Source organism: Astyanax mexicanus, chromosome 13 (genome assembly GCF_023375975.1).
Source record: "Astyanax mexicanus isolate ESR-SI-001 chromosome 13, AstMex3_surface, whole genome shotgun sequence".
Classification (NCBI taxonomy): Eukaryota; Metazoa; Chordata; class Actinopteri; order Characiformes; family Acestrorhamphidae; genus Astyanax; species Astyanax mexicanus.
Genome location: NC_064420.1, coordinates 51,016,493 through 51,043,733, shown reverse-complemented (window position 1 = coordinate 51,043,733; position 27,241 = coordinate 51,016,493). Strand labels below are relative to the sequence as shown.

The 27,241-nt window shown below is 37.9% G+C and overlaps 1 protein-coding gene across 1 annotated transcript; it reads left to right on the top strand.

Annotated features, from left to right (window-relative positions):
• Nucleotides 1-434: 434 nt before the first annotated feature.
• Nucleotides 435-27,241, top strand: LOC103041700 (transcription initiation factor TFIID subunit 4). Its single transcript, XM_049463119.1, has 16 exons — nucleotides 435-706; nucleotides 4,531-5,265; nucleotides 7,152-7,300; nucleotides 8,658-8,777; nucleotides 9,473-9,613; nucleotides 10,806-10,928; nucleotides 13,646-13,735; nucleotides 15,676-15,978; nucleotides 16,599-16,722; nucleotides 18,963-19,083; nucleotides 20,741-20,910; nucleotides 21,826-21,956; nucleotides 22,356-22,481; nucleotides 24,331-24,387; nucleotides 24,484-24,603; nucleotides 26,904-27,241. The coding sequence occupies exons 1-16, from the start codon at nucleotides 451-453 to the stop codon at nucleotides 27,072-27,074; spliced, it is 2,937 nt and encodes a 978-aa protein (XP_049319076.1). The 5' UTR covers nucleotides 435-450; the 3' UTR covers nucleotides 27,075-27,241.

Genomic DNA, 27,241 nt, shown 5'->3' with positions numbered 1-27,241 from the left:
GTGCTAGGATTGGCGGATATTAGTTATATTATTTTTATTATTTTACTCATAAAAAACAGAACCAGCCCTTTTCATTTATAGCCAATCATAACAGGTTATAAATGAATACTAGAAAGAGGCGTGGCTTGTTTTTGGTTGTTTGAAAACGGGTGGTAAAAATGAAAAAAAAAAAATATTTTGTATTATTTTATGTGAAACACTTTATTAATTTGTTTAGTTTACTTTAATTTAGAATTAAATAATATTAATAAAATAATAATAAAATAATATAAAAATAATAATATGTAAAATAATAATAACACTCCCTCTCACAGATTTCAACGGTCGCCCAAGCCATTTAAATGTCACGGCAGCCAATCAGCGTCGGCGTGTCAGCTCCGCCTCGGCCAATCAGCGGCGGCTGCGCGCGGGCTGAGGGCGCAGGGGAGGAGAGGGTGAGGGAGGGGAAAGATGGCGGCGGGCTCGGAGCTGCTGGATGATGTGTTTTTTAGCGCGGAGGTGGATGAGACGGCGGTGAGCGCGGTAGTCGGATCTTTGGAGTCCCAGCTCATCGGCCCCGGAGTCGGGAAGCTCGCCGGCAGGCTGCAGACCCCCGGCGGGCAGCGCAGAGCCGCTGCGGGGGACAACAGCGCCCAAACCCGCGATAACAACAACACGGGACCCGGGCAGGAGAGCGCGAGACCCGGGCAGGAGAGCGCGGGAGCAGGTGAGCTCCGCTGCCGCTGTTTAAGCTCTGTTTATTATCATTATTAGTGTTATTTAGAGCAGTGCACCTCCTGGTGAGAGACTTTCAGCTTCTAAAAGTGCAGAAAATAGGATTTTAAGTGTGAATGGATGAGTTATTAGTCGTGTAGTTATCTAAAACTAGAACCTATAACTAACTAACGTTAGCTAACAGACTCTGTGTGTCTTCGTGATTATTATTATTAATATTATTTTAGCCTAATTATTGGGGATTATTCAGATAACTAGTTATTAAGTGGGGATTCAATTATCCCACCTGTGAGGATGTGTTGTAGGTGTATTACCTGTTTATCTTCTAAAGGTTCAGGTGTCTCTGATGGGACTACGTTTGAGGTAGCACTGATCATTCTCTTTTCTTTTATAATCTGTAGAGTTATCAATACTAATATAATCTGTAGAGTTATCAGTACTAATATAATCTGTAGAGTTATCAATACTAATATAATCTGTAGAGTTATCAATACTAATATAATCTGTAGAGTTATCAATACTAATAATATAATCTGCAGAGTTATCAATACTAATAATATAATCTTTAGAGTTATCAATACTATTATAATCTTTAGAGTTATCAATACTATTATAAACTTTAGAGTTATCAATACTAATATAATCTTTAGAGTTATCAATACTAATATAATCTGTAGAGTTATCAGTACTAATATAATCTGTAGAGTTATCAATACTAATATAATCTGTAGAGTTATCAATACTAATATAATCTGTAGAGTTATCAATACTAATAATATAATCTGCAGAGTTATCAATACTAATAATATAATCTTTAGAGTTATCAATACTATTATAATCTTTAGAGTTATCAATACTATTATAATCTTTAGAGTTATCAATACTAATATAATCTGTAGAGTTATCAGTACTAATATAATCTGTAGAGTTACCAATACTAATATAATCTGTAGAGTTATCAATACTATTGTAATTTGTAGAGTTATCAATACTAATATAATCTGTAGAGTTATCAATACTATTGTAATTTGTAGAGTTATCAATACTAATATAATCTGTAGAGTTATCAATACTATTATAATCTGTAGAGTTATCAATACTAATATAATCTGTAGAGTTATCAATACTAATAATATAATCTGCAGAGTTATCAATACTAATAATATAATCTTTAGAGTTATCAATACTATTATAATCTTTAGAGTTATCAATACTAATATAATCTGTAGAGTTATCAGTACTAATATAATCTGTAGAGTTACCAATACTAATATAATCTGTAGAGTTATCAATACTATTGTAATTTGTAGAGTTATCAATACTAATATAATCTGTAGAGTTATCAATACTATTGTAATTTGTAGAGTTATCAATACTAATATAATCTGTAGAGTTATCAATACTATTATAATCTGTAGAGTTATCAATACTAAGGGGGAGTGGTAAGACTCTAGAGTTTGTTGCATATTATTGATATTTAGGGCAGTGCACCTCCTGGTGAGAGACTTTAAGCTTCTAAAAGTGCTGAAAATAGAATTTTAAGTGTGAATGGATGAGTTATTAGTCGGGTAGTTATCTAAAACTTGAACCTATAACTAACTTACATGTTATTAACGTTATTTTGGCCTAATTATTGGGGATTATTCAGATAACTAGTTATTAAGTGGGGATTATATTATCCCACCTGTGAGGATGTGTTGCAGGTGTATTACATGTTTATCTTCTAAAGGTTCAGGTGTCTCTGATGGGACTAGAGTTATCAATACTACGGGTGGGTGATAAGACTCTGTTGTTTGCTTATTTTTTATTTTTTTAGTTATTAGTCGTATAGTTAAATAAAACTATAATTGGAACATATAGCTAACAGAGTGTGCTTTTATTATTGTTATTAATATTATTTTGACCCAATTAATAGGAATAAAATAACTAGAACTAGAATCTATAGCTAACAGTGTGTGTGTCTTTTATTATTGTCATTAGTATTAATGCCTAATTATTGAGAGTAAAATGACCCATCTTTGAGAACCTGTTGTAGGTGTATTACTTGTTTATTAATTGTTTATTTATTTAGGCAAAATGACTGTTGATGCTTATTTATGTTGTTTAGAGCAGTGCACCTCCTGGTGAGAGACTTTCAGCTTCTAAAAGTGCAGAAAATAGGATTTTAAATGTGAATAGATTAGTTATTAGCCGTGTAGTTAGCTAAAACCACAACTAGAATCTGTCAGCTAACACAATGTGTCTTTATTATTGTTATTAATATTATTATGGCCTAATTATTGGGGATTATTCAGCTAACTAGTTATTGTAAGTGGTGATAAAATGACCCACCTGTGAGGATGTGTTGTAGGTGTATTACCTGTTTATGTTCTAAGGGTTCAGGTGTCTCTGATGGGACCATGTCTGAGGTTGCACTGATCACTCACTTTTATTTTATATTTTGTAGAGTTATCAATACTAATATTATATATATATAGTTATTAATACTAAGGGGGATTGATAATACCCTAGAGTTTGTTGCTTATTAGTATTATTTAGGGCAGTGCACCTCCTGGTGAGAGACTTTCAGCTTCTAAAAGTGCAGAAAATAGAATTTTAAGTGTGAATGGATGAGTTATTAGTCGTGTAGTTAGCTAAAACCACAACTAGAACCTACAGCTATCACAGAGTGTCTTTATTATTGTTATAAAAACTATTATGGCCTAATTATTGGGATTTATTGAGCTAACTAGTTAATAAGTGGTGATAAAATGTCTGAGGTTGCACTGATCATTTTATATTTTGTAGAGTTATCAATACTAATATAATATATGTAGGTATCAATACTAAGGGTGAGGCGATTTGAAACTGTTGTTGCTTATTAGTGTTGTTTAGAGCAGTGCACCTCCTGGTAAGAGTCTTTTAGCTTCTAAAAGTGCAGAAAATAGGATTTTAAATGTGAATAGATGAGTTATTAGCCATATATTTATCTAAAACTAAAACTAGAACCTATAGCTAACAAGAGTATGTTTCTTTATTATTTTCATTAATATTATTTTGGCCTAATTGTGCTGATCTCTCACTTTTCTTTTATAATCTGCAGAGTTATCAATTCTAGTGTAATCTGTACAGTTATTAATACACACCTTATCAAAAAAAAAAAATCACCCCACATTTATCCTGGGTCTATATATTGTAGGTTGTGTTAGGAATGCACAAATCCAGTCTTTTTCCAGCACCAGTTGCCATTTTTTGCCATGATAAATGAATCAGTTTCTAAATATTTGGTTTATCTTAAATCACAACATTTGAAGAATGCAAGAAATGCAAGAATACTCTGGCTAAGAGTATATCTCTTGATCAGAATTTCTTAATTATACGCCCCAACCACCCAAAGAAATATAACAAGAATACGTATAGAAGACTAATATAACAAAATAAAGAATATAATATAAGCATATTGTAGGTCTACCACAAATCTAAAATGCAGAATATGTAGTGCATGCACATAAGCTGCAAAGATGCACAATTACATATGCTGTTGACGTACGTGATTGACATTATGTCATAATGTTGGTGGCGTAATCTGTGTACGAATGATTAGAGTAAAATTAATGTTATTGGTTAGATACTGTCGTTCATCTGGTGGATGTTAAATTATAAGTAAAAAGTTTAAAAGAAAGTCATTTAAATGAAATTGAAATGCTATATTGTGCAGAACTGGTTTATATGACTAAAATAATGATCTGATTGGATGTTTGAGTTCATGTTAACACTCTTTATAACTTCAGTATGGTTTATTATTGTTTGTGCCCTGTGTTGTTATTATGTAATCAGGAGCGAGAGTGCCAGCTGGTGCCAGACTGCAGAGCATTGGCGCGGGTACACCTGGGCACCTCAAACAGGGACTCGGACCAGCTCCCACGCTCAACCACACGCCGGTCAGTGGGCAGAGAGCTGCGCCAACCGGTGCGCCAATCGGTGCGCCGACAGGTGCCACCCTGAACGGCAGTAATATGGTGATGGTGGTGAACTCTCACGACTCGGCAGCTTTCTCCAACACGTCCTCCTCACCAGCGCCAGTACCCCCAACCCCCGGCGCCGCCGTCAACAACGGACCCGGCTGCGTTCTCAAAGCTCCGCCCCCGCCGTCCGGCACCGTCATCCAGACCTCTCTGATGAACACTTCCACTGTGATCTCGGCGCAGACCCCCGGCCTGACCACGAGACCCACCGTGGCGCTGGTCAGGCCGCCTATGCAAACCCAGGTGACGGTGGCGCCGCCGAACGGAGCCGCGGTGAACGCCGTGCACCTGCCCACCACGATAACGGTGGCACAGAGCCACAGAGTGGACTCGCCCAAAGCCCTACAGACTGTGGCTCAGGCCCCTACCACAGTGGTTCAGCCAATCAGAGGCCCCATAATGCAGACTGGGGGCAGGATTACAGTGCCAGGAGCGGTGGCGGCCGGCGCCGGAGCTATTCGGGCCATCGCTCCGCAGGTTCTAGCCCCGAGAGTCCCGCCCCCCCAACAGAACCAGCCTAGCGTCCACAATATCCAGCTCCCACCAGGTAAAGATCTGATCACTGACTGAACTGCATCATCTGCTGTATTAAAGCGATAGTTTCAAGAGTGTTTATGCCATTTCCCACCATTACGCAAAATGCAGTCAATCAGCCAGAGTAGTGCTTTGTACTGGAGATAATCTTTGAATAAACTCTACTATACCTACACATATAAAACCAAGTGTAGGCCACAAATAGCCTAATTTTGTGCTGGAGTGGCAATAAAACCCCAACAACCAACCTTGTACTGGAGATAAGTGGAGCTAATTAATTAAAGCTTACTAGTGCATCTCGAAAAATATCAACAAATATCATTAAAAAGTTACTTTATTTCAGTAATTCATTCAGTTAAAAAATGTGTGCCAAGTCCTGCTGGAAAATGAAATCCCAGTGTTTCCCGGAAAATCTTACAGCACTTCATGCTTCCCTCTGCTGATAACAACTTTTATGGAGATGAGGATTTCATTTTCCAGCAGGACTTGGCACACTGCCAAAAGTACCAATTGGTCTTATTATATAATATTCTAATTTTCTGAGACACTGATTTTTGGGTTTTCATTGGCTGTAAGCTTCATAATCATCAACAATAAACAATAATCATCAACAATAGCTTCATAATCATCAACAATAAAATAAATAAACTATTTTAACATTAAACGTTTAGGAAGTGTAGAGGGCGCTCTATAATGCTCTATAATGTTCATATGATCCACATGCTCATTCTGACAGACTGTAATACACTACAGGAAGTGTAGGGGCGCTCTATAATGCTCTATAATGTTCACATGATCCACAACACGCTCATTCTGACAGAATGTAATACACTACAGGAAGTGTAGGGGCGCTCTATAATGCTCTATAATGTTCACATGATCCACAACACGCTCATTCTGACAATGTAATACACTACAGGAAGTTTAGGAGGTGCTCTATAATGCTCTATAATGTTCACATGATCCACAACACGCTCATTCTGACAGACTGTAATACACTACAGGAAGTGTAGAGGGTGCTCAATAATGCTCTATAATGTTCATATGATCCACATGCTCATTCTGACAGACTGTAATACACTACAGGAAGTGTAGAGGGTGCTCTATAATGCTCTATAATGTTCATATGATCCACATGCTCATTCTGACAGACTGTAATACACTACAGGAAGTGTAGAGGGTGCTCAATAATGCTCTATAATGTTCATATGATCCACATGCTCATTCTGACAGACTGTAATACACTACAGGAAGTTTAGGAGGTGCTCTATAATGCTCTATAATGTTCACATGATCCACAACACGCTCATTCTGACAGACTGTAATACACTACAGGAAGTGTAGAGGGTGCTCAATAATGCTCTATAATGTTCATATGATCCACATGCTCATTCTGACAGACTGTAATACACTACAGGAAGTGTAGAGGGTGCTCTATAATGCTCTATAATGTTCATATGATCCACATGCTCATTCTGACAGACTGTAATACACTACAGGAAGTGTAGAGGGTGCTCAATAATGCTCTATAATGTTCATATGATCCACATGCTCATTCTGACAGACTGTAATACACTACAGGAAGTGTAGGGGCGCTCTATAATGCTCTATAATGTTCATATGATCCACATGCTCATTCTGACAATGTAATACACTACAGGAAGTTTAGGAGGCGCTCTATAATGTTCACATGATCCACAACACGCTCATTCTGACAGAATGTAATACACTACAGGAAGTTTAGGAGGCGCTCTATAATGCTCTATAATGTTCACATGATCCACAACACGCTCATTCTGACAGAATGTAATACACTACAGGAAGTGTAGGGGCGCTCTATAATGTTTATAATGTTCATATAATCCATACACTCATTCTGATTATGATGTTTGTGTGTAGGTATGGTCCTGGTGCGTAGTGAAAGTGGTCAGTTGTTGATGATCCATCAGCAGACGTTGGCTCAGATGCAGGCTCAGACTCAGGGCGCCATGGCCCAGAGACCCACAACCCCCACCAGCACTCCACCTGTCCACATTACCTCCGTACAGGTAACAGTAACACCCCTGACTGCTTTTACAGGTGCAGAGATACACAGTTCTATTCAAATATTAATATTATTAAAATAATCCAAGTCATTCTGTGTCTTATTTTGTTAAAAATATATTATATTTAAAATATTTTGTTTATTATGGCAATGGCACACGATTGTCTTCTATTCAGATTTAATGATTGTTGTGAGCTAGAATGATTAATTTGTTTGCAGCATTTTTCTTCTCTTTGATTATAGTTTTATATAATTGTACAATAGAGAAATAAAGTCTTCATAATTACAATATGAAAAGTGTTGCACACATCCCTTGAAGGTGTTCATGCCCTTTAATATAATATACAATATTTATTCATTATTAACAAAGAAAGTTAATAAAAAACACCATATTTTGCCAGAAATAATTGCTTTAAACTGTATTATAGAAATTTTAAGGCCATGTAATGCCACTAATGTTATGATAATAAAGTAGCATAATTATTAAGGCTATCAACATTTAAAGCGTTAATTCGTTTAGAGAAACACGTTTTTTTTTTTAACACAATAATTATGCCACCAGGTTTGACCTTCTGTAACTTCCACTGTAATCTGATTCACCCTATTTTTTTGGAATGATTTGCTTGTGGTGAGAACGTGATCAATCCTATATAATCCTTATTAATTGAGGTGAACTGCTGATAGGACACAGTTTAATCTGATATGATAGCCAGCCAAACGCTGTCTCTGCTGCTCCATGCTGTTTACACACTAAGTGTGGTATGTGCTGCGTTCACTGCTCTCAGCCGCATCACTCCGTTTAATACATCTGTGCTGCACGTCTAATGCTCCAGCTCCAATAGGGAGCTTTAGGGCAGGTGAAACACATAAAAAAATAACTTATCAACTGATTTGGACCATAGAAATTAACTATAGGTGTGAAAACGCTCTTTTTATACTTAGCCAATTATTTCTTCTTTTATTTACATTAAAATATCCACTATAAAAACATGTGTCTTTAGAAGAACAAGCGCAATTATTTGCAGTTAATCACAGAACATTGTTGTGGTTAATCAGGTATGAATGTGCTGTTATTGTAACAGTGAGTATAGTAATGTTAAAGTACTTTTATTGACAATACTGTATAAAGTAGTGGATATTAAAATTTTGTTACTCTCGTAAGTTACAGAAAAAAAAACTTACATAAGCAAAAGTTGAGTAAATTGCAACCAAATAAAATTATAGATAATATAAGATAATATAAGGAATTAATATAATTATTGGTTAATCCATTAGGTTGTGTCCTTATATTGCACGATAAATTGATTTAAAAAAAGGATTGTTTAATAATTTTATTTTTATTTTTGTTTTTTGTCCTCCAGGCCCCTGGGACCCCGTTAATAACGCGGCCGGTGGCCCCCACCACTATAATCAAACAGAGCTCTCCTGTTCCTGCAGGGGTTCAGCCCACCACTGCACTCCAGAGACCCCCAATACTGCAGGTCTGTAACAGACAGAATAAATGCTGGTTTATATGTCTGTGATGCATCAATGCATTGTCTGCAGCTGAGTCTGCATTAGTGCCCTACGCCACTGTGTGCATTTATACTTTTGCGTTGGTGTGTCTGCATGGTTAAATTCCTGGGCAGATGAGCTTCAGGTTCAGGGTTCGATCGGTCATGAGAACCCTGAAAAAAAATCGTGGATCTTAAACATGGCGATTTCCAGGCCTGATGGCATCAGCTGTCGCAGCCCTGAGAGAGCAAAGTTGTCCTTGCTCTCTCTTTGGGTGGGTACAGACAGTAGATGGCGCTCTCTCTTTCCCCTGATCACTCCTAGGGTGATGTGGATCAGCACAAGGCTGCGTCTGTGAGCTGATTGATGTATCAGAACCAAGTCGCTTTGCTTTCCTCCGAGTGTTAGCTCTGTGATGCTACTCAACAACGCTACAGCATCAGCAGCAGTTTAAAAAGAGGCGGAGTCTGACTTCACATATAATTGGCCTTATAAATTGGGGAGAAAATGGAAGAAAGAAATTAGAAATAAAAAAAAAAAACATAAATTAAGCTGTTTTACTCAGAATTGTCTTATAGCATCTGCATTTAATTGTAAATGTCTAATTTATATAGTTTTTTTAAGCTATGTATGTGATTTCTTGTCACACTCTCAGTTGAGTATTCTCTGTTGTGTGTTGTAGAATACTATAATGTTGGGAGGCACACCGGCGCCCCCTGTTGGCACACCTTCACCAGGCCAGGTTGGAGTGGCTGCAGCTCAAAGAGTGACCCCTGCTGGACCCACGCCTACTGGTCCTCCACCTCCCACCGCTGTAACTCCGGTAAGAAAGAGTGTCTGAGATGTTTTATGACTCTGAATCTCTCTTTGCTTGTCAACAAATGCATGTGTACAGCTGTCCACGAGGGGGCGCATGACAGAGCTCAGAGCATGATCTGTATTTACTGTAGTGGAGTAAAAGTCAATTACACTCCTGACCTGTAGGAGAAGGACAGGACCGGAAATTAGCAATTCTTGCATAATGCTGCTTAAATGAAGGAAATGTTTCTACTAGTTTTTGGAGCAGCGTTGCTGTAAGAATTTGGGTATTTATGAGGGTATTTATGAGGTCAGGACTTCAATCATTTCATCCAAAAGCTCCATCAGTCCACAGTTCCACAGTTCCATGCTCTACAACTCAATACTGTGGGTTTATATCCCTTTATAGCCCATGCCTGGCATTAGACATGGAGCCAACAGCTTTATATTTACTAGTGTATCTCAAAAAATTGGAATATAATTGTAAAGTTATTTTATTTCAGTAATTCAGTTAAAAATGTGAAACTCGTATATTATATAGGTGTATTAAACACAGAGTGATCCATTGTAAGTGTTTATTTCTTTTATTGTTGTTTATGATTGTGGCTTACAGCCAATAAATAAACAAAAATCAGTGTCTCAGAAAATTTTAATATTATATAAAGCTCTATCCGGATGGGAATATTTTCTCAGGGGGCGTCTGTGTAATAATATTTCACACTTCTACTCTTTAGTGATAAAACTCCTGCAAAAAACAGGAGGACCAGTGAGTTTTTAGGATTTCTCGATCACATGACATCACAGCATTCAGTAGCTCCTCCATTTCCACTTGCTGTTGTGCTTTTTACGCGGATCTCCGTGGAAACGCGCGCCCAAAGTGGACGTCTGAGAAAAACACGTAAATAATCATTCTGGACGGCAATAAAATCACAGAGGATAAAAACCTATAATAGAGAAAATTACCCCAGAAACCCCTGAGAAACTAATCCCGTCCAGATAGTGCTTAAGAGCAATTGGTACATTTGGCAGTGTGGGTAGTGTGCCAAGTCCTGCTGGAAAATGAAATATGCATCTCCACAGTCCAGGCTGCTTGAGCTCTAGTGCGAAGTTTCTACAGAGTGAAAGTGCTGAATGGGCTTTCTTCCAAATTTTAAAACTTTTAGTCGCTGAATATTCAGTGTATTCCTACTTAATTTTCTTGGCTCTTTTTTTTGCAGGAAACGTTAGAAAACGTGAAAAAGTGTAAGAACTTTCTATCCACGTTGATCAAGTTGGCATCCAGCGGTAAACAGTCCTCAGAAACGGCAGCTAACGTGAAGGAGCTGGTTAAAAATCTCCTGGTATGTATTTATATACATCATATCTCAAACCCTCATACTTAATTCTGTTCTGTTTGGCAGCTACTGACTGTTTGCAGAATTTAACGTACAGTATTTAAACAAAAAATGATTTAAAATGTAGCACAGAAAACTATGCAACATAAGATTTTGGAGAGTTTGGAGGTGGACAATATCAAACATCAGCCATTTATTCATCTCGGAAATCAGTTAGCATCACCAGTTAGTTGGTAGACAGCTCCAATGTGGCTAATCCACCATTTTGGGCTTCATAATAAAAGCCCTCAGGCAAGATCATATTACTGAAAATTTGTATGCTAAACCAGCAATAAAGAACATCAAGCTTTTTGGTTTATTTGTACTTTATAAAATGTTTCAGCCATTAATGTATGTGTGAAATGTATTAGAGTGTAGTTACGCTTTAAGACATATTAGAGTACCGTATTTTTCGGACTATAAGGCGCACTTAAAAACTTTTAATTTTCACAAAAATTGACAGTGCGTCTTATAATACGGTGCGCCTTTTGTATGGATTTTACTCGTCAGGTTGTAAGGAGCAGTAAACACACACTCCGTGCAGCGTTATAGAGAGTTTCAGTGCTATACAGAGTCCAGAGCCGTGCAGCTCCGAGGCTGAGCAGCAATAGCATTAGCTAGATGCTAACCGCTAAGCTAGCTAGCTTATTCACTGAGATCAGTATTATCTAAATTTTACTCGTCAGGTTGTAAGGAGCAGTAAACACACACTCCGTGCAGCGTTATACAGAGTTTCAGTGCTATACAGAGTCCAGAGCCGTGCAGCTCCGAGGCTGAGCAGCAATAGCATTAGCTAGCTTATTCACTGTTCAGAGATCAGTATTATCTAAATTTTACCCGTCAGGTGTAAGGAGCAGTAAACACACACTCCGTGCAGAGCCGTGCCGCTCCGAGGCTGGAGCAGCAATAGCATTAGCTAGATGCTAACCGCTTAGCTAGCTAGCTTTTTCACTGTTCAGAGATCAGTATTTTCTAAATTTAGCACTTTTAATACTGCTGGAGCAGTATTATTAGAGTTAGATGCTAATCGCTAAGCGTTCACCGTTCAGAGGTGAGTTATCGGCCTGTAAGTCTGTGCTGCTTTGCCTGGCTAGCATTAGCTAGATGCTAAGCGCTAACTCTCTCAGAGGTGAGTTTTATCAGCCTGTAATCTGCTTGTTTACCGTGTTAAAACAAGCTACGGGGGACGAATCGCTAGCTAATATCTCACTGTCTTACCAGAACACGCAGGATTACTCAGTGTAACGCTGTCGTTTAAGTTTGGGTTAACTTTACTAGTTTAGGTGACTAGCTAGCGTGCTAGCGGATAGCTATGCTAACGCTGGTGCAGCAAGCCTTAGTGGACATCTGGAAATCTAAGCTTACTGTAAATAAACTGAAGCACGTTACTCACCCAAATAAACAGTTTTCAGGAGAGGAATCTGTGTAGATTAATATCCAGCACTCGTTTGACTTTGAAAGAGCTAGATTTGTATATACTGAGACGCTCCACCGGCAAGCAACCACCCCCGGTGGGGGAAGGGAAACATGGCGCCACCCCTGTTCACTTTGATATAGGCACCCTTTCTAGTGTCACTTAACGCGCCTTATAATGCGATGCGCCCTATGTATGGAAAAATAGCAGAAAATAGGCGTTCTTTGATAGTGCGTCTTATAATACGGTGCGCCTTATAGTCCGAAAAATACGGTAGTCTAGAATCTACTAAAAACAACCTCTGGGAGTGTAACCGTCTTCTTATTATTATGGTTTTTAATATAATATTTAGCCTTCCTTAGACCTGAACTCTTGCATGGTATGCATTTTTTTAATTGTCTTTTTTTTATTTGCGCTCCTTTACATGATGTACTTTTTGAGAAAAATTATATCCACATACGAGGATGTTTTATTTTTCGATAGAACACAATAAAGTTGCAATTCGTAATGATGCAAAACATTTATTTTGTGCCCGAACATAACAAAGACATAAATACAGTAAATTTTATTTTTTTACTTTATGGTTCATTTAAATTTCTGAACAAAATCAAAACTGTAACGTGTTAAACTCTTACTCCACCACTAGGTGACAGTGTAACGGCCTCATAAGAGGACACCGGGCCCTTGTAGAGCAAAATTTAGTGTTTTAGTCTAGACAACTCAAAATGTGATGTCCATACATGTGGACGCTAGGTCTATTAAGCTATAATATACTGGTTTAGTTTTAAAAGAGATATACAGTATTTACAGTATATATGTTACTGACTGATGTTTAACATATAAACATTAACTAGTGATGCTCCAACACCAGGAGGGTTAAGAAGACTAGCACACGCCTCCTCTGATACATGTGAAGTCAGACTCCGCCTCTTTTTGAGCTGCTGCTAATGCTTTAGCATTGCCGAGTAGCATCACAGCGCTAACGCTTGGAGAAAAGCGCAGCGACTCGGTTCTTATACATCAGCTCACAGATGCAGCCTTGTGCTGATCCACATCACCATCTACTGTACCCACCCAGAGAGAACAAGACCAACTTTGCTCTCTCGGGGCTCCGGCAGCTGATGGCAAGCTGCATGACGGGGATTTGAACCAGCGATCTCCTGATCATAGTGGAAGGGCTTTTATTATAACTTTTACGATGAATGTGATTACAGGACAGATTGATTGATTAAATAATTGATTGATTGATTTATATATATTTTTTTAATAGGAGGGAAAGCTGGAAGCGGAAGATTTCACCAGCAGGCTGTACCGGGAGCTGAACTCCTCACCTCAGCCCTACCTCGTGCCTTTCCTTAAGGTAAGTGAGATCAGCAGCCTCTGACCTGCGGGGAGCGCCACTAATGACCCATAAGCAGCTTGTGCTTTTCCTCGTTAATGCTAATTAGTCTTATCAGGTGGCGTGAGCTACCTAAAGGAGCGAGTGATCAGACCTGCTCTTCTTAACAACACTCTGCAGCGCTGTTCAGCATTTCAGCACGGGCTTCTACACGTATCTTATCAATAACAAGGAGTTTATTACATTCTATAACATCTTATAATCAATAAATCAGAAAGAACAGATTAGAAAGCAGATAATAAATTTAACATCAGATTTAAATGAATCATAACTTTTTTTTTTATTGTAAAATTGTATGTGTAAAATATTTTTGAGTTTGGAGGTGGACAATAGATAGAACAAAAAATCTATATAAATGATCTAAAGTCAGTGTTTTTACCTTTTAATAAGCAAAGATCAGAGTTATGTAAAGGTATCATATACATATCAGATCAAGCAGAGGAACTTAGCACATCTAACAGCACAGTAACATTGATCTGATATCAAACATCAGTTATTAGTTAATCTCGGGAAAACAGTAAGCATAGCCAGTTAGTTCCATTGTGGCTAATCCCCCATTTTGGGCTTCATAATAAAAGCCCTCAGGCAAGATCGTATTAATGAAAATGTTATGCTAAATCAGGTTTTTTGTTTTATTTGCTCTAGGGGTGGGCAATATTATATAGTATACAATATATCGTGACACAAAAATATCATGATATTAAAAATCCATATTGTGGTAATAGAGATGTTCTTTCTTAAAAGTAGTCTATTATTTACTGTGAAGCTTTAGGTGTGTTTATTGTATAATTGTTTTAGTTTGCAGTTTATATGCATGCACTAAATATTCTGCATTATTATTTGCTGCATTATATTATTTTATGCTATATTATTTATTTTGCCACATTATGATTATTCTGTTATACTATTATACTATATTCCTGAAATTAATGAATTATTTTAGTTTTCCTATATCGCCAAGTATATCGTTATCACAAAAATACCCTGAAATATCGTGATATTATTTTAGAGCCATATCGCCCACCCCTAATTTGCACTTTAATTATGATATGGTGAAATTTCTGTTATTATTTGCACATTGTTTTTAACAATTTTAAGCAGGGCTGGTGTATTATATTACTACAGAGCAACATACAGGGCTTCTCCACTCGTCATATTAATAACAAGGAGTTTATTATATTCTATAACATCTTATAATCAATAAATTAGAAAGAACAGATTAGAAAGCAGAGATTAAATCGAATTAGAAAGCAGATTAAAGCAGATTAAAGATTAAAGCAGATTAAAGCAGATTCTGAAACCAAGAACAAGCAAAGCAGCCAATTAAAGTTATGTATTATAGATGATTAAAATTCTCATTTGTGAGACTTTTTGAAATTGAATGTTTTACATCAGAGTAATATGATGATGATTAGTGTCAGTGTATCTTTGCTTTCGTAACAGCAGGAAAAGTATACCTTGGACCCTATCGGACACCCTGTGCAAGGCGCGTGGCAATGCTCGTTGCTGTCTTTTACCTCGTCAACAGTTTATTTTCAAGTCTTGCTCCCAAGCCTTTAAAATAGCGTCAGAGCTTCTGAATATATCTACACTGATGGGTGTGGTGGTCTGAAAGTGAGGTGTGTTCAGGTACATTTCTAGTGTGTTTCTGTCTGGGTGACGGGAAATACAGGTGCGCCACTGACTGATTAAAACCTTGACAACAGTCTACTGCCCAATCATGTCTAGATCACCCCAAGCAAAAAACCACATACCATCAATTCTTTACTGGAGTAATGCAAGAGGAAGAAGTGAAAATAGACTGTTGGTGGGGTGTAAGATAGCAATGAGCTAAAAATTATTTAATTATTTAATTGTTCTCTCTCTCTCTCTCTCTCTCTCTCTCTCTCTCTCTCTCTCAGAGGAGTCTTCCGGCGCTACGTCAGCTGACTCCGGATTCAGTGTTGTTTATCCAGCAGAGTCAGCTCCCGCTGGGCCCGCCCCCCACGGCCACGCCCCCTTCCCCCGCCCTCACCTCCGCCGTACTGGCAGGATCCACCCCCACCACGCAGCGCTCCATAGCCCCGCCCACAGCGACCCCTACAGCTGCCACCAAGACCACCTCCATCACCTCGACCACTTCATCCACCTTAACCACGCCCACCACCTCAGCTCACCAACCAATCGCCAGCCTGCCTCAGCACACACACAGCAAACCCAACCTGGTAACTTTCTCAAATTCATACCGATACACTCTACAGCAGGGGTCGGCAATAGGCAAACATGAAACATCTGGCCCATGAGGTTGTTAATCACCTATAGTAAATGATTATGAATAAATAAGAAATAAAACGCTTCTCTGGAGAGCTTTTCTTTACATTCCTCCCCTGTCTTTCTCTTTGTCACGCTCAGTGTGACTTTAGTTTCCGCATGTTCTCGTATTTCTACCCTTTCTTGGGCTCCATGTCTCATATAAGGGCGCTTTTCCTGATCGTGTCCCAATAATTCACTAGCTGTAGTGTTGGAGCGCGACCCTGACGACACGGTTGGGATTTACGGGTTTGTGTTAATTTATTTATTGTTTCCTTTCTTATTGGGTTTACCTGCTTTGAGATAAACTGTTCTGCAATTGGGTTCAACAACCCTCTGGGCTGGAGAGCTACTGGTCTGCTGTAGCACTCATTACATCCCATTACACTTCATTTTACAAAACAGTTCTCTCTCTCGTTCTCTCTCTCTCTCGTTCTCTTTCTCTCTCGTTTTCTCTCTCTTTCTCTCTCGTTCTCTCTCTCTCTCTCTCTCTCTCTCTCTCTCTCTCTCTCTCTCTCTCTCTGTGTGTGTTTAGGTAGTTCAGCAGCAGGGGGCGCTGGTCAGAGGGCCTCAGGTGACGCCGATGATCACACTGAGACCGGGTCAGCCTCGTATGTTCACACCTGTGGTCAGAACGCAGACGCAGACGCTTCCCTCAGGTGAGGAGTGTGTGAGAAGCTGTGTTGGTGGACCCTGATGTTTCTTGGCGTAACTATATTATCTATAATCTCAATTTTTATACAGGCAGTAGCTGGACAGGTAAGTGAGTAGTTAAAGGAGAACTCTGGTGTAAAATGTACTTTTATTGTAGTAAAACATGATAAAAAGTTCTTATCTTTGATGAATAGCACACCTCCGTTCTCCCACAGCGTTCAGAGATCCAGAAATTTTAACAGTTTATCCAACAAACACCCTTCAGACTGGGAGATACGGGGCATAATTTACCCTGATAAATCACTTTTTACACCGTTATCCAGCTCAAAGTAGCTCCACACCTCCTTACTAGAATCTGGAGAGCCCTGACATTTAAAACCAGGCATTAATAACTTAAAAAGTGCAGAAGAAGCTTATTAAACACCACTGTTTACAACACGTAGCGTTGGCTACTTCTCTGGATGCCTCAGTAGAGTGACGAGCGTACAATGTAGATGGAAGTACATACTGTATACATGAAGAAGGCGTGGCCGGGATGTGTCTTGTGCTTGGACTGCAGCTTCAGCCGACATACCAGTTTTAAATGTCAGGGCTCTCCAGATTCTACCAATTAAGCGTGAATCTACTTTGAGCTGGATAACGGTGTGAAAAGTGATTTATCTGCAAGAATATATATATAATACTACAAACAAAAGTCCATTTTACACCAGAACTCTCGTTTAAAGCAGGGACCAATTACTGAATATACTGTAATTTAGGCTTATATTGGGTTTATTGGGTTTTCCATGTCTAAATGTTGTCCATTTATTTCCACAAAATTCACCAGAATCTATAATTAAGCTTTTTAAAATTATATTCTCTTAGGGGAAAATACGGCTGTATCTGTTTAACAGCAGTGATGATCAGGGTAAACACAGACTGTTTAAATATCTGGGCCAATCAATTTTACAAAAAGTGTAAAAGTATTAAGTGTTTTGCATACATATGCCAGGACCCCTGCTCTTCTGAGTGAGTAAAAAAGTGTAGGCTCAGGAATTGTTTCCACTATCAGCCCTGCTTTTAATATTTTATTTAAAATATCTTAATGATCTTAATAATCTAAATCGTCTAAATGTCCACTGTGCTTTAAAAGAGTGTATCGTTTGTATGCTGTTAAATTATCATTATTCAGGGTTCAAACGGCCATGAAAAACAATTGATTATGATTATAGTTTAACGCTTTCAGACCTGAATTATGTTTTATATATTCTAATATAAAATCTCAACGAATGTTATACCCAATTAACTAAATTAAGTAACATTTTGTAAGTAACAATGTCTATTGGATTGGAAGCATGTGCTTAACATTTGAAATTTGGATTTGATATTGACCTTTTCGTTCACAAGCAATCATTGAACACTAAAATAAATGTGGTAAAAAAGTGCTCTTTTAATTTGCTGGGATTTTTTTTTTGTGCAGTGGGCGGGGCTAAGATATTGTTTCATTGGCTTGTTTTTAGTCTATTCTAATTAGCAACAGGTCTCAATTAGTGTTGTGTGCAACAAAAAAAATTGCAAAAATAAGAAAATACATGATGTCCATTGTAATGGATGCAGGGTCTGAAAGGGTTAAGTTGATTTTTGGTTTTATTGGGCATGTTTGCACTGATTTAAAAATCATATGGTCCTGAACATTTGCCTTAAATGCATGGAAAAGTCATGAAAAAAGTGTTACAACCCTGATTATTGCATGAAAGGGTTTTTAATTGATACTCTTGCTTGTTGCCATTATTAATGGGACAATATAGCATACAGAAGTATTTTCCTTAGTCCTGTATGGGTAAAAAAAGTGGTAATTTTATGATGGAAAAGTGATGGATGGATAATGATTAGACACATGTAGTTATCTGAACAGGTGAGCTGATAATTAATGTTCTGCTGCCACCTAGTGGTCATGAGTGGAGATGACAAGATATAAAGCCTGAAACGCAATACATTTTTTCATCTCTCTCTCTCTCTGTCTCTCTTTCTCTCTCTCTCTCTCTCTCTCTCTCTCTTTCTCTCTCTCTCTCTCTCTCTCTCTCTTTCTCTCTCTCTCTCTCTCTCTCTCTTTCTCTCTCTCTCTCTGTCTCTCTTTCTATCTCTCTCTCTTTCTATCTCTCTCTCTCTGTCTCTCTTTCTCTCTCTCTCTCTCTCTCTCTCTCTCTCTCTCTCTCTGTCTCTCTGTTTCTCTCTTTGTTTCTGTCTCTCTGTCTCTGTCTCTCAGGCTGTATGATGAAGACGGCGGTCTCTGTGGGCAGTAAGGTGTTGTCTGTACCCGGGTCTCAGTCTTTGCCCTCTGCTCTCCAGAAGGCCAAATTAAAAGATGCAGGCGGCGCCACCTTCAGGTTGGTGCACCTTATTACAGCATTCATATATCAGGGAGTTTTCTCTAAAGCAGTTTTGTAACAGCGGTTAATATAAATACTGCTATGTAAATATGTATGATTTAATGATGTAGGCACTGAAGGTGGCTGTGTTTCTAAAAAGCTGTACCTGTTTAAAACCAAAAAATTCATCATTCAATCATTGAAAAGTTACTTTATTTCAGTAATTAAGTTAAAAATGTGAAACTCATATATTATATAGATGTATTAAACACAGAGTGATCTATTTTAAGTGTATATTATGGCTTACAGCCAATGAAAACCCAAAAATCACATAAAAAGGCACGCCTGAGCTTTCAAAAAATAAATATTTTCCATAGAGGGTTAAATGTGTAAATAACATCTACATTTTTTAAATTATTTAATTGGTTAATGACAGATTTTTAAAGCGAGTAGCCTTAGCCTGGCATCTCCTGTTGGAAACTGATTGATTAAAACTCTGGGTCAGTGATTAATCATCATTATCATTTTAAATTGTATTAATACTGATATAATATATTGAGTACAGTGTTTATTTACAGTGCATATAGTCATGATTAAAAGTGTGTTTAATAGGGCTGGGCGATAGTATATTGTATACAATCGTTAATGCTAATTAGTCTTATCAGGTGGCGTGAGCTACCTAAAGGAGCGAGTGATCAGACCTGCTCTTCTTAACAACACTCTGCAGCGCTGTTCAGCATTTCAGCACGGGCTTCTACACGTATCTTATCAATAACAAGGAGTTTATTACATTCTATAACATCTTATAATCAATAAATCAGAAAGAGCAGATTAGAAAGCAGATAATAAATCTAACATCAGATTTAAATGAATCATAACTTTTTTTTTTGTTGTAAAAATTTATGTGTAAAATATTTTTGAGTTTGGAGGTGGACAATAGATAGAACAATAATTCTATAAAAATGATCTAAAGTCAGTGTTTTTACCTTTTTATAATAAAAGATCTGAGTTGTGTATTGGTATCATATACATATCAGATCAAACAGCGGAACTTAGCACATCTAACAGCACAGTAACATTGTTCTGATATCAAACATCAGTAATTAGTTAATCTCGGGAAAACAGTAAGCATAGCCAGTTAGTTCCATTGTGGCTAGTCCCCCATTTTGGGCTTCATAATAAAAGCCCTCAGGCAAGATCGTATTAATTGAAATTAATCAGGTTTTTTGTTTTATTTGCTCTAGGGGTGGGCAATATTAATATTATAATATACAATATATCGTGACACAGAAATATCATGATATTAAAAATCCATATCATGATAATAGAGATGTTCTCATTATTTACTGTGAAGCTTTAGGTGTATTTATTGTATAATTATTTTAGTTTGCAGTTTATATGCATGCACTAAATATTCTGCAATATCTTTTGCTGCATTATATTTTATATTTATGCTATATTATATATTTTGCCACATTATTATTATTCTGTTATACTGTTATACTATATTCCTGAAATGAATGAACTATTTTAGTTTTCCTATATCGCCAAGTATATCGTTATCACAAAAATACCCTGAAATATCGTGATATTATTTTAGAGACATATCGCCCACCCCTAGTGTAAACACTTGTAATCACGCTTGTTTGCTTGTATTGTGTGTGATTATTTGCAGGGATGATGATGATATTAACGACGTGGCCTCCATGGCTGGAGTGAACCTGTCTGAGGAGAGTGATCGGATCCTGGCGACGAACTCTGAGCTGGTGGGGGCGGTGACCCGGTCCTGTAAGGATGAAGCGTTCCTGTACACCGGCGCTCTGCACAGCAGGATCCTGCAGATCGGTGAGACTCTCACACTTTTATATTTAACTGTGCATTAAAACTGTATCTTGCGAGTGTCTGGTGGTCCAACCAGGGTTCATACGGTCACGGACAACCTGGAAAAGTCATGGAATTTTAAGATAGCAATTTCTCCAGGCCTGGATAAGTTTTGGAAAAATAAAAATACCCAGGATTATTTGGAAAAGTCATGGAAATTTGCTCTACAAATCTTAGTGTTTCTGTTTATCGACTAAGAAAAGCAAATTTGGTTTTAAAAGTAATGTAATGTTTAAAGGAAGAGACTATAATCAGTTTTAACATGGATTTGTTTTATTGTTTTATTGTTCATGTCTGCGCTGATATTTTAAAGACTGAATGGTTTTGAAAATTTTCCTTCAAGGCTTGGAAAAGTCATGGAAATTTAGTGGTTAAAAAGTGTATGAACCCTGTCCAACTATGATCAGGAGATTGCTGGTTCGAATCCTAGTCATGCAGCTTGCCAACAGCTGCCGGAGCCCTGAGAGAGCACAATAATAAAATAGGTCTTGCTCTCTCTCTGGGTGGGTACAGTACAGTAGATGGCGCTCTCTCTTTCCCCTCATCACTCCTAGGGTGATGTGGATCAGCACAGGGCTGCATCTGTGAGCTGATGTATCAGAACCGAGTCGCTGCGCTTTCCTCCGAGCGTTATCGCTGTGATGCTACTCGGCAATGCTACAGCATCAGCAGTAGTTCAAAAAGAGGCGGAGTTTGACTTCACATGTATCGGAGGAGGCGTTTGCTGGTCTTCTTAACCCTCCTGGTGTAGGAGCATCACTAGTGAAATAGAGGATATACAGTTGACAATTAGCCAGATGAATAGGGGGGAAAAACAGGAGAAAATTAGAAATCACTCACCCCCTGTGTTATATATAAATATATCTCTCTCCTCTGCAGGTAAGAAGTTCGGTATCTCGGAGCTGGGCAGTGACGTGGTCAGCATCGTCTCTCACGCCGCTCAGCAGAGGCTGCAGAACCTTCTGGAGAAGGTGACTCAGGTGGCCCAGCAGAGGAACGTCCCTTATAAGGTACCTTATGATGAGTTTTAACATTACATTACATTTAGCGGACCTCCTGGATGAGTTGTTCATGCCCTTTTGGTGTAATTTTGTTTTCCGTAGGCCGGTCACTCCTGGGAAGGTTCACCAGTGTTCCATGTTTTCTCTCCATTAGTGAATAATAGCTCTCTTAATAGCTTTGTGTTTTTAAATTTCTTAAGATGGGGGTATAATAATAATGTGCTGCTCTATTTAACATGTAGTATATTATTTACAGAGTATGTTTTCTTTATTTACATACTTTTGGCACTGATTTAGCTCCATAAATGTACTACAAAGCTAATACATGATTTCGGTGAGGTTCGAAATGAACAAATCCTTATTAATTGATTAGTTTTATTAATTGTATTGTTTTTACTATCGTCTCAGGAGGACGAGCGGCACGAGCAGGTGAGCGACGTTCGGGCTCAGCTGAAGTTCTTCGAGCAGCTGGATCAGATGGAGAAACAGAGGAAAGAAGAGCAGGAGAGAGAGATTCTGATGAAAGCAGCAAAGGTAATCTCACACACACTCTTTAAATTTATAGTAGTGCTATAGGCGTAGATGACGTTTGCTTGTGCTTTGGTCATTAATACACAATCAATAATCCCGCCCCCCTGCTATCAGAGGCACACTGCTGCTGCTGCAGCTCAGCCAATCAGCTCTCCCTCCTGCCCCGCCCCTAAACCCATACATCACCCAACACCCCTCCCAAACTACTCCTCCCTTTTTTTAAGCATTTTTTAAATTTGAGCTGAGGATGGAGTAGGGGTGTATCGCCATATCGTATCGTACACGATAATATCGTCAACATTTTTAAACATCGTGAACAATATTATATCCTAAAATATATAATAATAATATATAAAAAATATATATATATATATATATATATCTACTAGAGACCGATTATATCTGTCCAGTATCATTTATTTAGAGTGCATTATTATTAGTATCATGACGAGATTCTGGATCATTGACTTCTGTTACAAATCTGATCAAATTCTTGTATTTTTTAATAATATGTTTTTAATAAAGGGCTGTGCAGTATTATATTGTATGTAATAATGAAAAAAATATATATATTTATATATTTTTTTATTTTCTTGAGGTGTATAGTGTATTTTTGAAATATTTATTTATTATTATTTTTTTTAAGTGTATTGTCATATCGGCAAGAGTATCGTTATCACGAAAATACCATGAAATATCGTGATATTATTTTAGGGCCATATCGCCCACCCCTAGGATGGAGTCTCAGCTAAAATCAGAGGGTTTATAGTTACCCTTTAAAACTTTTCAGTTGGGGTCTGAACCAAAGTATCCAATGTTAAAAAGCAGTTTAAACACAAAGCCTAGATTGGGAGTTAATTTATTTACTGTAACTGTAGGTTATAGTAGGTTATAAACAGGACTTTTTACACTGATTCAGCTTCGGGGGTGCTCCCTGAACACCTGAACTCATAACTAACATCCGACAAACCAATTATCATTAAGAATTATAAAGAGACTCCGCCCACATAGCTGATGATGATGATGATGATGATGATGATGAAAACACAATGTAGTAAAGTTCTTTAATCTGTTACCTTAAACTGCAGTGTGAAACCGAAACTAAACGGATTAAATACTCTATATATACAACTTAACAAACTCAGGAACCTCAGTGCAAAATATAATCTGGATTTTTTTTTTGTGTAAAAATGCCCTAAAAATGAGAAAAATGGTATTAAAAATATATAGCAACACAAATTAATTGAATTATTCTTTAGTAACTTAATTAAATGTCTAAATTTACATCAGTGCATTACAGCATTTGGCCACTATAACAGTTTAAGCCCAGCAGGGGGTGCTGTTGAGACTGTTTAAAAGTTATAAAAGTTAATTTTTTTACACAGTTTAAGTATCAGATCAGTAATGATATTAACCTATTTTTGTTAATGTGTATCTGTGGTTATTGTGCATCATTACACATCAGATTTTACCCTCAGGAATTTTAATAATGTGCAGAAATATTGGTACCACTTTAAAATAAGACTTAAAAAGGGTTTATAAATGGTTTACAATTAGTTTACCAATATAAATCATTAATAATCAGTTATAACACATACGTAGAAAGGGCAACAATGACCTGTTGTTTGCCAAATAGTGAACTATATTACACAGCCGTCTATAGTGTTGTCCTCTGTATGTGTTATAACTGATTATTAATGATTTATAAGCCATTTGCAACCTAATTAGTAACCATTAATAAACAAATTTTAAACCATTTATAAACCCTTTATAAAGGTAGTCTCATTTTAAAAAGGTACAGAAATATAAAATATGATTTTATGTGTTAATTTGAGATTTTGCTCTGTTTTAGTCCCGATCCCGACAAGAAGACCCGGAGCAGCTCCGCCTCAAACAGAAAGCCAAAGAGGTACCAGAACCACAACACTGTACAAACGGACCGGGTTTCTGTGAGCTGAAACCGGTGCAGATCTTAAGTGTGTGTGTGTGTTTGTGTGTGTAACAGATGCAGCAGCAGGAATTGGCTCAGATGAGGCAGAGGGATGCGAATCTGACGGCTCTGGCTGCGATTGGACCCAGAAAGAAGCGGAAAGTGGATTCTCCGGCCAGCGGATCAGGACCAGAGGTATTAAAGCTCTATACCATTTACACCCAAAACTCCCATAATCCCCGTTATCATCAATATATATATAAAAAATACTGTAAAAATATATTTTACAGATTTCTTTCGCCTTTTTTTTTTATCAAACTTACATTTTTTTAGAATAAAAACACTTTAATATCAAAAAAGGCTTCGCTCGCTCCGCCACGTATGTGAGACTAAAAGTCCGGTTCTTTTTCGTAATCCAAGAAGAGTTGGTTCATGAGGAATCAGCTCTTTTTGCACCTCTGTGTTTTTCAAACACAGACAGCAGGAGAGTTAGCTAGCTATGCTAAAAGCCAAGCTTTGGGTTTATCTAAATAACAATAATAATAATCCAGGGTTACACGTATAATATACTATTAGGCTAAAGCCAGCACGGCACTGTTAACGTGGAGTTACCGTCCTCCAACCAACTGCTGTTGGGTCCACTTCAGCGTAGAGGTTAGATCGGGCCCAAAAATTCCGACCCGACCCAGCCCGAGCCCGTGCACGTTTTGCCCGAGCACGACCTGAACCATAAACTGTCATCATGAGCCCGACCCGCCCCGCCCCATAAACTGTCTGTTTTCGGGCTGATTAAATGAGCGAAATATGATCTGAATTATGTTAAATAACACTGTAACATAGAAGCATAGAACTATTATTTAATTAAAATGATTTTTAAGAACAGCTAAACACAGTGCTGCAGGTCAAACGCGGAGGCGTTCACGTGCGAGAGAGAGAAACAGAGAAAGAGACACAGCGAGAGAGAGAGAGAGAGAGAGAGATTTGCTTGTTCTGATGTGAGCTACTCACAGGTAAAGGTTCTCTTTTATCTCCTCGTGTTCATATTCTAGTCCTACACATAACTCTGCAGCTCCCTCAGTGTTTTCTGTCGTACTTTGCGGCTAGCGCGAGCGCTAACAACTAACACCGCGAGGCGCTGCCGCTGTTGTGTCGAATCCGACTCTCTGCTGAATCCGACTCCCGCTTCGCGGACAGAATCGGCACAACACCCCCCGCTGTACAACTGCGGGAGTGAAAACAGCGCTTATAAATAAAGTAGTTTAGTTTCACTTTCAGTTTTCGTTATTTTTGTATTTTTAATTAAAAATAAAAATATAATTAAAAAACAGATGCTTACATCTAAGACTATTTTCTGGAGCCCGACCCGACCTGCCCCGAGGAATGTGGTGGGAAATCTCGGGTCAGGTCGGGTTCGGGCAGAGAATCTAAGCTCTACTTCAGCGCCGTGAAACGAGCGCTGCTACCCTAGTGTATGTTTAACTGTAAAAAAAAAAATGTAGTTTTATTACATTATTTATTACTTTTTTACACTCAAGCAAACTATGACTGTAGGTGTACAGGTGGGTAACCCAGGTCCAGAAAGTAAAAATCCAACCCAGGCTTTTTTATCTGCAGCAGAGCCGCTCAGGGGGTTGGTACCTGGTTCTGGACCTGGGTTACCCATCTCTACATTCAGTAAAAAATGATTGAAAGTTATTTACCTAGTGATCTTTTGTGCCTCAGTTTCATTATTGACCCAATCAAGCAAACAAACTCTACAGACAGGTGATACATTTTGAATTATAAAACATTTGATTAAGTTTCTTCTCCTTCTGCAATTACCAAACACAATCCTGATTGCGTTCACATAAACATAATACTATATTTTGCAGTGTGACAAAAAGCAAATCTATTATTTTGAATGGATGTATGTGTACAAATGCTCTCAGCTCACCCCCAAATTTGACATATTACAGTAACTGCTCAATCAAATTAATAGGGTAAACATATGGTGAAGAACATTGGTATTTAAATTGTGAAACGGACACCAATAAATCCATAATTCCTTTATTTAATTACTTGGAAGTATCTTGACTGACTCAGTAACATAGTCACTGTGAAGTGTGGAGAATAGTTTTGCGATATATTGTATTGTCGCTGAATCGCAGTTTTGAGATATCAGCATTATCATTCATTTACCACAGCTGAAAGGTGCTGGAAAAACTTGAAATTGGGCCTTAAAAGTGCTGGAATTTTACCCTGTAAAAGGCGTATGAACCCTGTAATCTGAGTAAATATAAAACCCAGTTTTTATTCCAGTTTTTATTATGGGAACGAATCTTTTAAAAACTGTTTTGTGTTTATTCAGGTTAATTTGTCTGATATTAAAATATGTTTGATAATCTAAAAAATATATGTATGACAAAAATGGCAAATCTGTAAATAAATACTTTTCATCTACTTTTTTAAAAATTAATATTATGTTCATCTCTCTCTCTCTCTCTCTGTGTGTTTAGGGGGTGTGTTCTGCTGGTTCTGGTGGGTTGTGCTCGGTGGGTTCGGGGGGATCGCGGCAGTTCTCCCGGCAGCGCATCACTCGGGTTAACCTCAGGGATCTGCTCTTCTGCCTGGAGAACGAGCGAGACACCAGCCGATCACACCTGCTTTATAAAGCTTTCCTCAAATAACACACACACACACACACATACTCACACACACACACACACACCATTCATCTCACACTGTAAAAGAAAACTCTGGTGTTTTACAGCCTGATCTGTATCTCCTGTGTCTCTCAGAGAGCAGCCAATCAGAGTTCGGAATAAATTAAATTATATATAGTAAATTATTATTA